Here is a 16,094-nt window from a genome sequence, read left to right as displayed (position 1 = left end):
CAGAACTCAGACAGAGCGCGCTGCGATCAGCTCACGCTCAGCAGCGATAGTTTCGGCATCTGGTCTATTTTTTTTGCGTGCAGCCAGCAAATCTGGCAAGAAAACGCCCTGATAATCTATTATAAACGATATAAATTGATATTATATATTATATGAAAGTTTTAAATAGTTACATAGTCTCCACTTTAGTGAAGAGGCCATTCCATGAAATACATCCTGTGTTTAAAATCATGTAACATAAAAACATGAACTGAAGTCTGTATTAAAAACATATATTAACATGTAGTATGATCTATACATTATAGAGTAGACACATAGATATTATGAAATATGACTTTATGTGGGATAACAAAAGGTTTCCTCCATTTACATTTGAGTTGCTTGTGAAGTAAGCTGATCTCACATTTTAACAGAGAGAGATAATGATTTCATCCTGCAGCCTCTCAACTATTTGATGTGGCAGACAGCCCAAAAAAGAGAAGAAAATGCATCAAATATTTGCAGTGTGTCAGCACACGGCACATCTTGAGTGGAATTCTTTTTAATGCTGCTCTTCACAGTCTCTAATTCATGTTTAAAGGTGTGTTCTGTTTGTATAGCATGTCTCTTTTGCTGACCAATAGTTCACAAATGTCTGTGTTTACATTCTGTAGCGTATCATTTGTATAGCAAAACTGATGCAGAGCACTAAACACAAACTGGGATGGTTCAGTAAGATTTTGGAAACGGCTTCAGCTTAACTTGTTTAATGTCTGCCATCCATCCAATTACTCAGCTAGCTACTGTACAGACAACACACACCCACCCACACACACACAGTGGACAAGCATTTTATGTGTATACGAGTCAAATGTAGGTCAAGCTGATAAGTGCCACAAACACAGGACATGAGGCTGTGGATTTAGCTCAGATACCACTACAACCATCCTTGCATTACACAAATATGTCGCTGAGGACGTGAAAGATCAAAGATGTACATCTTCTGAGTAAAGTGTTTACATTTGTGATGTTTGGGGGGAATCTGTGACATCACCCAGATCACACACCACAGTCACTGCTGAGAAACATCTGCTTTGACCATGATGCAAAGGATATGACCAAGGAAGCAAAAAAACCCTTCCTAATATGGAGTTATAGTAGACACATTGGTTGGTGGTTCATGTCAGAATCAGAATCAGAATCAGAAATACTTTATTGATCCCCGAGGGGAAACCTTTTCATTACAGCTGCTCACTATCACGTCAGTGCACACTGGAATAGAAGTTCTAAGCAAATCAACATATAATACACTATAATACAGGCAAGATAAATTAAGTACAAAGTGGATATAATATAATAATATAAGTATACAATTAAAATAAGTGTAAAGGAGTGGATTTACCGGTTGATGATAAGTATGTACGGTATAATAATACAATGTAATAATGTAAGTAATAAGTAATAGTGCATGTACTGTCAAGTTAAGTGTAGCTTCTTAAGATTATTATGAGACGGTGGATATTGCACAGCAGTAATAGAAGTATGAATAAATATCAATAAATTAAGCTGAAAACAGAGTGTATTGCACAGGAGTATTAAACAGAGAATATTGCACAATTATGTCAAGTATTGCAGTGATTAATGATCAATGTCCAGTTTAATGACTTAGGCTCATATAGACTGACACTTAGAGGGAGGAGTTAAAGAGTTTGATGGCCACAGGCAGGAATGACTTCCTGTGGTGCTCTGTGGTGCATTTTGGGGGGGTGAGTCTTTCGCTGAAGGTACTCCTTTGTTTGACCAGCACATCATGAAGTGGGTGGGAGACACTGTCCAAGATGGCATGTAGTTTGGCCAGCATCTTCCTCTTTGACACCACCGACAGAGAGTCCAGCTCCACCCCCGCAATGTCACTGGCCTTACGGATCAGTTTGTTGAGTCTGTTAGCGTCCGCTTGGCCCTTCGTAGGTCTACAACCAGCTCCTTAGAACTTTGTCGCATAAAGCTGCAGATGGTTCTGCTCACACCATGAGACAAAGTTCCCCACCACAGCCCTGTACTCAGACTCCTCACCACCGCTGATACATCCCACCACAGCAGAGTCATCAGAAAACTTCTGAAGGTGGCAGGACTCTGTGTGGTAGCTGAAGTCCATGGTGTAGATGGTGAAGAAGAAGGGAGAGAGGACAGTCCTCTGAGGGGCCCCAGTGTTGCTGACCACGCTGTCTGACACACAGTGCTGCAGACGCACATTCTGTTGTCTGCCAGTCAGGTAGTCGACAATCCAGGACACGAGGGGGGCATCCACCCGCATTGCTGCCAGCTTCTCACCCAGCAGGGCTGGCCGGATGATGTTGAAAGCACTGGAGAAGTCAAAAAACATGATCCTCACTGTGCTTTTGCCGGCTTGTCCAGGTGGGTGTAGATGCGGTTCAGCAGGAAGATAATGGCGACCTCAACTCCCAGCCAGGGCTGGTAGGCGAACTGAAGGGGGTCCAGGAGGGATCTGACCATGGGCCGCAGCTGTTCCAGCACCAGTCTCTCCACGGTCTTCATTATGTGGGAGGTCAGTGCCACCGGTCTGTATTCCTTGGAACCACTGGGACGCGGCGTCTTCGGCACAGGAACGAGGCAAGATGTCTTGCACAGAACAGGGACCCTTTGAAGACTCAGGCTCAGGTTGAAGACATGATGAAGGACTACGCATAGCTGGGGGGCACAGGCTTTTAGCACCCCGGGGCTAACTCCATCGGGGCCTACAGCCTTGTTTGAGTGGAGTTTCATCAGCTGTCCTCTCACCTGGTCAGCAGTCAGGCACACAGCAGAAGTTACAGGTGAGGGGGGGAGTCATCAGTCATGAGAGGACCGTTAGCCTGAGAGCCAGTTAAGGGGGGAGTAGGACTCTCCCAGGAAGATGGAGGAGGGGGGAGCAGTGGACACATATGAGTCTGAGGGCCGACAGCAGCTGAGTTAGGGGGGGATGAGCAGGAGCCAGTGTGTTGAATGTGTTAAAGAACAGATTAAGTTTGTTGGCCCTGTCCAAGCTGCCTTCAACTCCTCTGCTGCCAGTCGGTCTGAAGCCAGTGATGCTCTTCATGTCGCTCCAGACCTCTCTCATGTTGTTCTGCTGGAGTTTCCACTCCAGCTTCCTCCTGTACTACTCCGGTGAGTAACAGCTTCATTTTACTTGTGAGTAATTCAGAAAGTTATTGTTGTAGTGTGAGCTGTGTCCAGCAGAGAGAAGCACAGAGCAGTTGAGTCTGCTTTTGACATATTCTGTTGTCTGTAAGGAGCCCTTGACAAAGTGCAAAAGGCTGAAGAGGATGGAGGGACTCGGCTACTACACCAAGCTAATTAGAATGGCTGCTTCAGTGTGTGTTGGTTTGTACGAATGTTTGTGTAGCTGCAACTTCAAGTGTTCCTGGAACTAATCAATTAAGGCTGAAAACAACAGGGTGAAGAGAAGTGAGGAACATTGGTGGTAGCTTTCTTCCCATGATGCTCTCTGTTTGGCAGTGGTAGGCCTGCATAGTGTACTTTGGCACTGGGACTGTCAGTCACGAGTAAACAATGTGAGAGGTCAGACTTTTAAAAATAACAATAGATCCTGTTTGTCCTCCTCAACAAGTCAATGTTCATTTGTGCACTGCAGGCTTTGAAGGACCAGAGGAAAGGAACCTTGCGTTGTGATAATTAGTTACAAAAATAACGAAGGTGAGGAGACTTCCTCAATCAAGAAATCTGTGTTATGTAAAATGTACGAATTAAATAATATATGAGAGGATAGCACAAAACTATTAGACTAATCACCAACATGTTGTTCCCCATGAATGAAACACTGCAGCTCATCTTTTGGCCAATCATTAACATACTGTACAAAATGTCCTCTTGCTTTGACATGCAGTTCTAGCACCCCCCTTTGGACTTTGTAAATGTGTCAGTGTTGGTATGCAGTGGTGAGATGCACTATTTTGTCAAAATCCATGTTTCCAGATGATGGATGGATGATAACCAACATCCCAGTGTGTTTACTTTTTGTCACTTTTACATACTGCATTATTTCTGATATAGGCATTTTTCACAGCAGACATTTTGACTTGTCATAGTAGGAAAAGCACAATAACATTACCAATGGTTCTGTTCTATTCCAGCGTTCCACTAAGTCATGATGGTGTGACAGAGAGCCAGCATGCACAATACCAGGACCCTGAAGGTGAAGCAGCTAAATGGAATTCAGCTCCGTCCATTAGGGCTCGGCTTGGGAACCGGAGGGTAGCTGGTTCGAGTACAGCATGGACCAGTCCATACGGTGGTAGACTGGTAGCTGGAGAGGTCAGTTATAGAAATAGAAAAAGAAGTGTGCACTCCATTCAATCATCAAATCCGTTAGGAATTAATGATTTAATTATCAAACACAATCTTGATTTTATGTTTTTCACTGAAACTTGGTTAGACCAAGACAACAGTGCTGCAGTTCTTATTGAGTCAGCTTCTAGCAAAGTTAAGAAAGGAGGTGGAGTTGCCAATTTGTTTAATAATTCTTTCCAATGCAAGCAGATGTGTTATGGAAATTTAGCATTAAGCATCTATAGGTCACCTAAATACTGTGCAAACTTTATTGATGACTTTGCTGAACTGCTATCTTCTGCATTGACTCTGACTGTGTAGGCAGTCCATCTTCAATGACATCAACAACAATAATAATGCACGTGCCTTATTTGGATTGTTGACAGGCTGACCAACCCCCCTGTGTCAGTAGCCCCTGAACTTCTATCTACTAAGTAATGCCATGAATGTGCCTCATTCACATTCACTGACAAAATTCAGAAAATTAGACAAGCTGTCCGTTATATCAGGTATCTGTTCTTTATTGCGTCCAATTCAAACCAATTCAATTAGCATGACACAATTTGATCCAGTCAGTTATGAAACCTTGGAAGAAGTTGTGCAACATCCTCTTGTTGCTGCCTGGATATTCTCCCTGCAAACTCTTTAAAAAGCCTGTTTCCCACAGGCCCTGAAAAGGGCTGGTTTTCAACAACTGAACATCGTCCTGGCCCTAAACAGTTGTTTTGATGTTTTCCAGTCAGGATTTCGACCACACCACAGCACTGAGACTGCTCTTGTTAAGGTCTTGAATTAAATCAACTTTAAGCAACTCTTAGTAACAGTTCTTTCAAATCAAAGCTGAATACTTTTCTGTTTGCCACTGCCTTTTATAGAATTTCATTTGGGACTATTTATTCATACTGAATTATAATTTATTATTCCTCTGTTTTATTGTATTAGCTTTTTAAAAAAATAAATCTTCTATTTTATTTTACCCTTTAAAATCCAGTAAAATCATGTGTCTTTTATATTGCCTTGTGTTAGTTTTCTTAATGCTTTTTATGTCTTATGTAAAGCACTTGCCTAGTTGTTGAAAGGTGCTATACAAATAAATATTGCCAAGAAGACCATGTTTGGAAATTAACTGATCAAATGCTTGGCAGTTGACTTTTTACTGTATGTACCCCGAGGTACATCAGGTACATCAGCCTATTATATCACAGAGACAAACAGTCGGCTCTTTCTGCACAGTCAGTCTAGTCAGCCTGTCTGCCTCGTCTCTCCGTCTGGAGAACGAGCTTGGCTGCTCATGCTGCACCTATCAGTGCTGTGGGGTAAAAAGCCGTTGCTCGATCTCGGCTGTAGCTGTGGTCTCCCTCTGCGGCCTCAGTCACAGCCAGCAGCATTGATCCAGGCTCCGCTCTGCTGTGGATGAGCTGGTCTCTAATCAGGTCAGAGCTGGATCACTGGGGCTAAGGTCAGCTATAGACAAACATACATACACACTTAGGACACCCCACTGCAGTCATGTTAATATCAGTCCATAAAGCCCATAAAGCTCAAGATTCCTGTGTTGTACTGCCTCTCTGCCTTTGTCTGGCTCGGTTGTCAGGGCAGAGGTATGTATGGCACGACAGGGCTGCCCCTAAACCCTCCTGGAGCCAATGAATGAGAGGATGGACTGAGGCAATGTGAGGAGAGCAAAGGAAATACACTCATCATCGCATTAAAGGAGAGCAGGACAGAGAGGTCGAAGAAGAGAGGAGATGGAGGGAGGGAGGTAGAGAGGGTGGGGTGGGGGTGGGGGTGTGGGGGTGCAGTAATGGGGTCTTTGTTCTGGTTGGTGTGACTCACAAAGCCTTGGCCGGGGCAGCACAGCTTAGTTACCGTTACCAAACACAGAGAATAAGGAGGGAGGAGTGAGTTTGTGTGTGTGTGTGTGTGTGTGTATGGACGGGGGTTCTGCAGCCCAATCAAACCTTACATGTCTTTTGGTTCATCCAATCATGACATTTCAACACAGCCTTTTGCTCCTCAGCCTTCGCATTAATCAGTTTTGTTTCTTGGCCCCAGTTGGCTGCTTTTACTGTCAGTACATCACAGGCAACCAGCATTACGCTATAGTTGTACAATCACCTTGTCAGACTTGGTTATGGCGGAGTTACACAACGTAACTTTAGGAGTAACTGATGCAACTGATCTTTGCAGTATCTCAGCTTTGATTACACCACTCACCAGAAATTGGTACAGTACAAAAACATCTGTTACTACATGTATGAAAACTTGTAGGGTTAAGGTGTTAAGCAACACTGACCTAAAATGGTTGTCATTCAGTTTGTTCAATACCAAATAACTTTGACCAATTACGTGCAAAACTAATGACATTCCCATCAGCCTCAGATTAACTTTGTGTTTAGTGCTAATTAGCAAATGTTAGCATGCTAACAGGCTAAACTACGACGGTGAACATGGTAAACATCATACCTGCAAAACATCAACATGTTGGCATTGTCATTGTGAGCATGCTAGCATTCTGATGTTAGCATTTAGCTTAAAGCAACACTGTGACTAAATACATGCAGCCTCATAGAGCCGCTAGCATGGCAGTAGACTAGTCATCTGAAGACCACAAACTCACAAGAAATTTGTACACATTTTTACAAAAAGATCTGTTATTCGCAAGATATGTGTAAAAACACAACAGGATGGTTTACATAAGCAAATCCACATCATAATCCATAAGTCAAAGAAGTGACCAGAAACTAAACCAAACAGGTGTCATGACAATTTTAGTTTTGTGAGGAAAATACTAATAAATTCCATAGAAAATGATGAAACTAGAGCCTTTTCATGGGGTATGAAAGGGAAATATTGTCTCATTTTTGGATATGACCGATGTCAGGAGAATACAATCTGATTATTGTTTTTTACCCTCTACCCCATTGACATTTCAAGCAAAATGCTGGAATCATGTTATGAAACGTCATTAAGGAAACATGTTTTTGTCACAATGTGTGACCCATACTTCTTTAAACGCATGCACTTTAACAATCAAGAGGTTAAAGACATCTAGTGGTGTGTATTGTAATCATGTGTGCATGTTAAACACATGCGTGTTTGAGTTTAGCTTATGCAGCAAAGCAGGATGTCCTGCTCTTCCATGCTGCTATTGTGCAGTAGTCAGCCTGCCAGACGCTACCCCCAAAGACCACTTCCCCTCTGTCAAGTGCCTCTCTGTCGCTCTCTCTCTCTCTCTCTCTCTCTCTCTCTCTCTCTCTCTCACACACACACACACACACACACACACACACACACACACACACACACACACACACACATAGCCCCATGCCAGCCTGAACACAATGGGAACCTGTCCAACACCGCCCTGTCACCTGGCTAAAAATAACTATTTTGGTAGCCTCAGACATGAGGATTGTATTGTAACAATGATTTGGCAGGACTTTGATCAGCCAAAATAGCACTATGCTGTTATTCTGAAGTATCACACATCATTGTTAACAATGTACTTGGTTTGTGTGAAATTAAGAGATTTTGAAGATATCATCCCCGTTTTTAACATTAATTATACTGTCCTTTTCTTTTATTGCACTGCAGGTAAAATATTATACCTATAGTTTGTACACATATGGTCTGATGCAAGTCACTTGTTGGTGTAAGGACAGTCTCTCACCATGGGAAGTTCAGTTATTCTCTGACGTACACAAGTCAAATAGAGTTTATGAACCCTTCAAGGCTGATATAAGCGTCTACGTTTACACTGCAAAAGGCATGTAATATAAATGTTGTAGGCTTTGTAGCGGATTAGACTTTGTTACAGAAAGTGAATGTAAGTTATTTGAAGATATGTGTCTCAGCAAACATATAAAACATGTAACATATAAAAATTATACAAGTGCTATTTTATTTTTGGATTACTGGAGTTTCTTTGATTGTTTCACACCGTTTTATTTCCCACTGACAGTGGTTTAACAAAAAGTACCCAGATCCTTTACTTCAATAAAAGTAGACCACAATGTAATGCTCTGTTACAAGGCCAGCATCTAATATTTCACTTCAGTAAAATCACATAGCATATTATGAAGCAAATATACTTTAAAAGTAAAAGGAGCTATAATACAGAACCAGCTCTTTCAGGGTGTTTAGCAGCATTTTAATGTATCTGGTTGAGGTGGCGCTACCAATGCTGCTTTGTAACTTAATCTATAACAATACATCATATTTTATTTGTTGATCAATAGTTTTGTACTGCATATAAAACCGATATAATACAGTATATAAAGAAAATCTGAATCTGCAAAGTGAATTGTAACTAAAGCTCTCAAATAAATGTAGTGTAATAAAAATAATAGTAATAGCAACCCCCTCTGAATTGTAAAGTAATATAATGGAAATAATCAAGTATAGCACAGGAAGACTAGCGCCCCACCACCACCACCACTAACCCAGCCGAGGTGCTATTGTCTCGTTTCCTGTGGCCGTGCCCCAACAACACACACACACACACACACACACACACACACCCCGGGTGAGCAGGCGCGGTGGGATGTGATGCGGTCCCATTTCTAGCGGACGGACAGAGCAGGTCGTCAGGACTAATGGAAGAACTCACACCCGCAGGATTTGTTGTCGCTAACTAGCTTTAAAGTGGTTTCATGACTTCTGCGGGATATTTAGGTACAGTTTGACACAGCTGACTGTACAGTAGGAGAGTTGGCGAAACTCCAAGCCAGGCAGAAAACATTTGAGTGCGAAAATATGGAGGTTTCCTTTTGACAGCTGCGCCGCTGCCAGACTGACAAACATCAGTGACCAGGAGGTGAGCTGTCACCATCCATTCAGCTGCCAGTAAGTCTGCTCTGCTTTGTCTTCAGACAATAACATTTTTGTGTATAGTTGACAAAAACATGTTTTGTCTTTAGGGGAGGAAAACTTTGGAGCAGCTGCTTTCCACATAAGAGAACGTGTGTACTGGTTTAGCCACACGTTTTGCACTTTTATACCAGTTGTTTAGAGCTAACAAAATACAATTTACAGGCTGTAGAGAGCTTAGATTTACTGTGTATGACAAGCCTTTGAACAGTTGTGGTTTAAGGTACAGATAACACACGCATCTTTCAATACAGGGTGGTGATTGGTCTCTAAAATGTAAAAAAAATTATTAAAAATCACATTTTCCCAGATCCCAAGGTGACATCTTTATACTTCTTGTTTTTTTGCCCAACAGTCCAAATAAAGACTAAGAAAACCAGCAAATATTCACATTTGTGAAGCAGAAACCAGGACATGAAAATGATCTAAATTATTAATTGACAATTTGGTTAATTGACCAACTGTTTCAGCTCTAATAAAAATTGAACATTAGAAACCCTATAAAGTAGTATTTGGAGGACTTCATATTCATGTATTCATGATATAGGTGGAGTGTAACTTGAGATATAATTCTAACAAGACCTTTCTGATCAAAAACACACTGTATACTAACTCCATAAGCTGTACAGGCTGTAAGCAGGGAAGATGTCTACTGTACGCCTGGTTGTCCTCCACCTTCAACTCTCCCTGCCTCCTTCCTCTTAGCATGTGAGAGAAAGGAACAGCTGGATGTGAGCTGAGCGTGAACTCGATCCGTTCAGATCAGCGGGTCCCAGAGGCCTGTTTCTGTCACTGCCACGGCCGACTGCGGGGGGAAACCCTTTAACTGTGCAGCTGTCCTCAACCTGTACATGAAATCCATGCACACACACACACACACAGGTTTGAAATCCCTCGGCAGGACTCCTACAACATGCTTAAATGTGTCTCTGCTGCAGGTCTGAAGTAGAGATGGTTCTTGTGTCTTTCAAACATAAAGTGCATAGCAGCAAAAAATGTTCTATAGACTAACAGCATCCACTGAATATGAAGCCAGTCACTGTCAGAGGTCCTGGGCCTGAGCCACAGTACACAGAACCCTACAGAGTGTGTGTGTGTGTGTGTGTGTGTGTGTGTGTGTGAGGACTGGCACATGTAAGTGTTTGCCTGCTTGTGTATGCACGTGTGGAGACTTGCGCATATGTAAGTGTGTGTTTGGTGCAGATGGGTACAGTGAGGGCATTGTGAGGGCCGGTGGAGACTTTCTGGGAGGCGTGTGAAAACGCAGTAAAGATGTCACACTGCAGCTGGCACAGGACAGGGCTGATGGACTGCTTACACTCACAGTGTTGCCTTTGTGTGTGTGTGTGTGTGTGTGGTGAAAAGACAGAGTGAATCTTATCCAGAGACACTCAGGATTTTTTACATGCGATGCCAAAGGCAGACCACCTCACTGCTGCTTTGGCTCTGTTGCATAACACAAGATAAGCGGAGTTTTGCTTGTTAAATCGGGTGCTGTAGCGATTTGGAATTGCACTCCCATAAAGTTAGAGGATTTGGGAGAGAGATTTTAGTAAAGAAAGATAAAAGAATATTGGACAAATTTGTATTTGGATGCAATGGCAAAATAGGTTTTCAAAACTTTCATGCCAATAAAGCCATTGAATTGAATTGAATTGATAAAAGAATGGTCAAAATCAATACAGCAGAGGTTGAGATGTCCTGAAGTTTTAGTCCATAATGTAAGTCAAGCTCCAAAAACGCTGGATCCTACATTACCCATAATGCAACTGGATAACGTCTTTCCTGAGATCCTCCCTGCTTAATCAACAGCCATCTCTTTCAAACACTACACCTTCTGTTTTTAACACAGGATGATGATGATGACATCACTAGGGTTATTTTTTCCAGATTTTAGCGAGCTCCCTCCAAAGGCACAGAAGACATTATACAACTGTTTTGACATGCTGTTTAGTACTTCTCATGACTATTAAACTGAAATTGATCTGTGGAGTTTCCTTTTTAGATTGAGAAAGAGGTGAAGTTAGAGAGGAAAATTACCTCCGCCTCTGTTTTGGCTGAGAGTCATTTAAATATTCAGTCCAATACTGTATCAACATGTCTGGCACATGCCTTTGTGATTCAGAGTTGTTTCTGACTTGGCCACACAGTCTAACAATTTTCACCACACAATTATGCCATTAGAATAATTTAATGCTATAATCATAAAAAGTCTACACATAGGGGCTGCTGTCCTATAAAAACACAAATCTTAGTTGGTGTAATATATATTGCGTTACAAGGAAATGTGTATTCTCTCATTCCATTTAGTTGAAGTCTTTGACTGAATCCAAACAAATGTTTTTTGTAGCAACTAGTCAACAAATTAGAAAAGTAAAGATGTGATTATTTGAATCATTGAAGAATTGGTCATTACACAACATAAAATGTACATTTTTATGATGAGAGCACTGTGATAGAGATACGATAGTTAGCGCTGTACAAACTCAACACATTCCCAACAATCTAGTTCCTGTTCTGACATCACACACTCACACACAAGTAAATGACTAGAAAATGCATTGTCTTTCACAATGTCAAATAATTTTAATTGTTCATGTTTGATAACAAAACTATTGTGTTTCTTGACAACGCTGCTCTGTGATGGTGGGAGCAGCTCTGCATTGCACTGCATCATGCTGCCTTATTTACTTCCTCCAGTTGGAGCTCAGCCTTAGATACTTTCTGTACTTGGATTATACTTTGGGCTCTTTAACATTGGCTCAGGAATGAATGTAACTCAAGTGCTTCCTAATCTACAGTGCATGTTTCTACCTCTCAGTCCTGATGACAGCCTGAGTGTTGCGCATGCCACACTGTCATGTGAACTAAAACGCTGTGGACAGATGAGACTTTATTTATACTGACTGATAACACATGAGCTGCATAATGGCCCACACACACTGACAAACATGCAAATAAACTGAATGTTACAGCTATATCAACACTGAAAATGGACTAAGAACAAGTTATAAAGTAGATTTTTAAGCATTTCTAATTCCTTCGCTGCAAACGTTTTAGATTGTACACCGTTACTTTGCTTTACTGTGAAGGGTGTAAGACACATTGATTAATGTTACAAAAATAACATGACAGTAGTATATCTTTGTCAACTGTTTGTAAGTGATGCCACCTGTGTTGGTGTTGGTCCAAATCAAGAGTTTAAAGTTTAATGGTATAATCAAATCTAATGTTTGCCAGGTGTCTTATCAGAAAATATCCTACAACTCTGACTCCTACAGTATATGGTAACTTTCACAAAATTGTACATTCAAGATTCACTTGTTTAAAATTCACATTTGTGTAACACAGAATAAAAGGTATGCTATATGCTTCATCTTATGGAGAACTGGAGTTGTTTGCCTCTTGGTCTGTAACTTTTATAGTGAGGAAGTGGCTCAGTGCTTTTCCTTTTCTCTCCACAGGATGACTGACCAGCCCTGCAGGCGTGCATCCTGACTGCCTCTGCCTCCATTTGTGTGTCTGAATGTCCACGATGACTTGGAGAGGACTTGATTGGTGGATCCCCTGCTGACACCTCCGATCCACAGATATCCGTCCCAACTACCCCCTTTCCTGACGGCTTTGGTGTAACCTTTTTTTGTGGAGCCCCCCTCCCTGTTTAAGTTGTCACCATGGCTAGCCTGGTGCTCAACGAGACTGGAATGGAAGACTGCGGCATTGACGACTCCTTCAAGTACAACTTGTACTCTGTGATTTACAGTGTGGTCTTTGTCTTAGGCCTGATCACCAACTGTGCTGCCCTCTTTGTATTCTGCTTCCGGATGAAGATGCGCAACGAGACCACAATGTTTATGACTAATTTAGCGTTATCCGATTTAGTATTTGTTTTTACGCTGCCATTCAAGGTCTTCTACAATGTTAACCGCCATTGGCCATTTGGAGATGGACTGTGTAAGGTATCAGGAACAGCCTTCATCACCAACATCTACGGCAGCATGCTCTTCCTCACCTGCATCAGTGTAGACCGTTTCCTGGCAATAGTCTACCCTTTCCGCTCCCGCTCCATCCGCACGCGCAGGAACGCGGCGCTGGTGTGTGCCGCCGTGTGGCTGACCATCGTAGGAGGAGGAATATCCGTGACCTTCTTCTCCACCATTAACAGCACAAACAGAGCCACCACATGCTTTGAGGGCTTCTCCAAGAGCACCTGGAGGACCTACCTGTCCAAAATCACCATCTTCATCGAGGTGAGTGAGGAGAGATTCATACATATTAACACACACACCATTTATACACTTTTTTAGTGTCACTTTTTTAATTAGGCTAACCAGAGACATAGCAGTGATGTTGCTCTTTTACACAAAGTTTTGTTATGCTTCTTATTTATTTCCCAGATTGTGGGCTTCCTTCTCCCCCTTCTGGCCAACTTGGTATGTTCCTCGCTTGTTCTGCGGACGCTGAGGCGTCCAGTGACTGTTGGTCGTGGTTGTGACAGCAAGAGACGTGTCCTACGGATGATTTTGGTCCATCTGGGTATCTTCATCATCTGCTTCGTCCCTTATAACTCTATCCTCTTCCTGTACGCCCTGGTGCGGACCCAGGCCCTGGCTAACTGCGCAGTGGAGCGCTTTGCTCGAACTCTTTACCCTATCACTCTGTGCCTGGCCAGCCTCAACTGCTGCCTGGACCCTGTGGTCTACTACTTCACCTCAGAGAGCTTCCAGAAAAGCTTGACAATGGGAGGCAAAGGGTCCGGCTCCCGGCCCGAGAGTATCCCCCGTAGCGACACTGAGACCCAGGACACAGCAAACACTCTCCCCAGAGACACACACACTCCGGCCAGCAATGGAAAAGACTCAAAGATGTCTGAGAGCCAGTTCTGACTCAGCAGGGAAGAAGGAAGGTAAAGAAGGACAGGGTGGGTTCGACAGGAGCCCTGAATTTTTTGACAAATAAAGCAATCAGCTGTTTGGTCCTGGAAGTGACAAACGCATAACTCAGCAGATTAGTTAAGGCCTGAGGTAAGTCCTGAGGTATGGCCTGGGCTTTACAGATTAATCCACCAATGGAAAGCAGAGGAATGTATCTGTATGTGTTTATTATGAAAGAACACTACGGGGACCAGAAACCCAGCCACACCGGGTCTATTGTCCAGAGACACGCAGAGCCTCTAAAAGAGACTCCAACACATCATCACTCAGGCTTAACACAAACACTCACAAATGCACTGGATTGTGGATAAAATGGAGATTTACATCCACATTGTTGAAATATGCTGTTTAGTACTTTTGTAACACACAGAGCCCTTACGTTTTATTGTTATAAAGTTCAAGCTTTCACAGTACTTTATATCATTTTAGATATTAATGTTATGACACTCTTTAGTGTGGTGAGAACCGTTGTTATTGTAACACAGCAGCGCGCTGACCTGCTGAGTTAAATGTGTCTCATGTTGAAGTTTGAGGCCATTAAATGTCTGTTTTGAATTGCTTTCGTGGCTGAATTTATTATTCCTGTCCCCCGCCTCGTGCCTGTTGGTTCGGTCAGACATTTTCTGAACCGGCCTTTGTCAGCATGACTGTAGGTTTGAACTCATGGAGGAGTTTTTCTACTCTGGCTCCTCATTTCCATCAAGCAGCCGATTCTTGTTCTTGGAGCAGAGGGCAGTTCTGATCCAGTCAAGGACCTTGGACTGTGTGCTGTGTCTCAGGCCAAATGCTTATTATGACTGGAGCAATGGTCCATTGTTTGCTTCTGAATGAGGTCTCTCTGTCTTAATCTGGCCTTAGACTGCTGATCTGTTCAAAGTCTCATACACACAGCAATGTGCACACACAGAGTACGGGTGACCACTGTTGACTAAATACCCCAAATCATTGCGTTACACTGCACAAAGCGCAAAACAGTAATGGAATTAGTCAGCAGATCCAGTTGTTTGCGTGTATGAATTAGTGAGCCATTTGGTGAATACTTTTATCTAAAAGGCCTTGAGTATGCCATCAGAACATAAACTTTTATCACGCAGGACTGCAGTGGGGACAGCAAACGGCCAAATCGCAGTGAAGTCAAATTCATTGTAATGGGCAAGGTGAATCTGTCTTTGCTCTTGATTCTAGTTCAACTTTGGTGAACTCACACAAATTTGCATTGTGGACCAAAAGCAAACCATCTTGACTGCGCTTTGAGGAAACGGAGAGCTAGAGCATCCAAAATGGCGGAAGCTTTCGTAGCTTATTAGCTGTGTTGCATCATTCAGACTGTAACCCGCGCCACAAAAGAGCAAGTGTTTGCAGACAGACATTTGTGAGATAGGAGTCAATGGTACAAATACTTTTTTTGTTTAAACTATGAACTTTCCTGTTAGTGACCGAGCTAACAAGCTTGCTAACTAGCCTTGCTAGCCTTTAACAGTGACAGTGCATTGACCTACTGTAAGGACCAGCAGCAGGGTCGTCTATATATGTTTCTGTATGCATACTACAGGCTTCTGCTGGAGAGAGGAACCAATTTGGGACATGGGTCTGGGACATTATACGATGCTAGTACAAGTTGTTTATCCATTCTTTCATAGAGCCATGCAGAGTCAGAGATTCAAGGCCGTACTTGGGAATGTAATAGTACGGTGGCCGACAAGGGCAAACGCACAACAACTTAAAGTACCCCTCCACTCAAAAATGTTGTTTGTTTTTTTAGCAGATATATGTTTCACAACCACTAACGCTGTGTTAGCCACTGTCAGTTACAAGCTAACAAACAACATAATCAAATAAAAGATGCTAACTACTCTTACCGTTCTGATACGTCTGCTACTTGCAGATTTTGGTGCACAACAGGCTCCTCATCTGGGTCTGACTGAGGCTCAAACATGTACGGCTGAATCTCTCTGATGTTTT

The 16,094-nt window shown here is 42.5% G+C and overlaps 1 protein-coding gene across 3 annotated transcripts; it reads left to right on the top strand.

Annotated features, from left to right (window-relative positions):
* The first annotated feature begins 4,119 nt into the window (after positions 1-4,119).
* Positions 4,120-14,691, top strand: lpar4 (lysophosphatidic acid receptor 4). Of its 3 annotated transcripts, none has more exons than XM_044204355.1 (3): positions 4,120-4,311; positions 12,663-13,448; positions 13,596-14,691. In XM_044204355.1, the coding sequence occupies exons 2-3, from the start codon at positions 12,873-12,875 to the stop codon at positions 14,082-14,084; spliced, it is 1,065 nt and encodes a 354-aa protein (XP_044060290.1). In that variant the 5' UTR covers positions 4,120-4,311; positions 12,663-12,872; the 3' UTR covers positions 14,085-14,691. The 3 variants fall into 3 exon arrangements, with proteins under 3 accessions (XP_044060290.1, XP_044060289.1, XP_044060288.1); XM_044204354.1 differs by lacking the exon at positions 4,120-4,311 and adding an exon at positions 8,852-9,145; XM_044204353.1 differs by lacking the exon at positions 4,120-4,311 and adding an exon at positions 8,852-9,174.
* Positions 14,692-16,094: the final 1,403 nt, after the last annotated feature.

The sequence above is a fragment of the Siniperca chuatsi genome, linkage group LG8 (genome assembly GCF_020085105.1).
Source record: "Siniperca chuatsi isolate FFG_IHB_CAS linkage group LG8, ASM2008510v1, whole genome shotgun sequence".
NCBI classification, from domain to species: Eukaryota; Metazoa; Chordata; class Actinopteri; order Centrarchiformes; family Sinipercidae; genus Siniperca; species Siniperca chuatsi.
The sequence above is the reverse complement of the archived record's forward strand: the minus strand, read 5'-3'. Positions and strand labels throughout refer to the sequence as shown.

Bases quoted from the DNA above. Each gene is read 5' to 3' on its own strand.
- lpar4 (XM_044204355.1), top strand. From the start codon at position 12,873: ATGGCTAGCCTGGTGCTCAACGAGACTGGAATGGAAGACTGCGGCATT. The intron at 13,449-13,595 runs GTGAGTGAGGAG...TTTATTTCCCAG, and splicing joins AAATCACCATCTTCATCGAG to ATTGTGGGCTTCCTTCTCCC.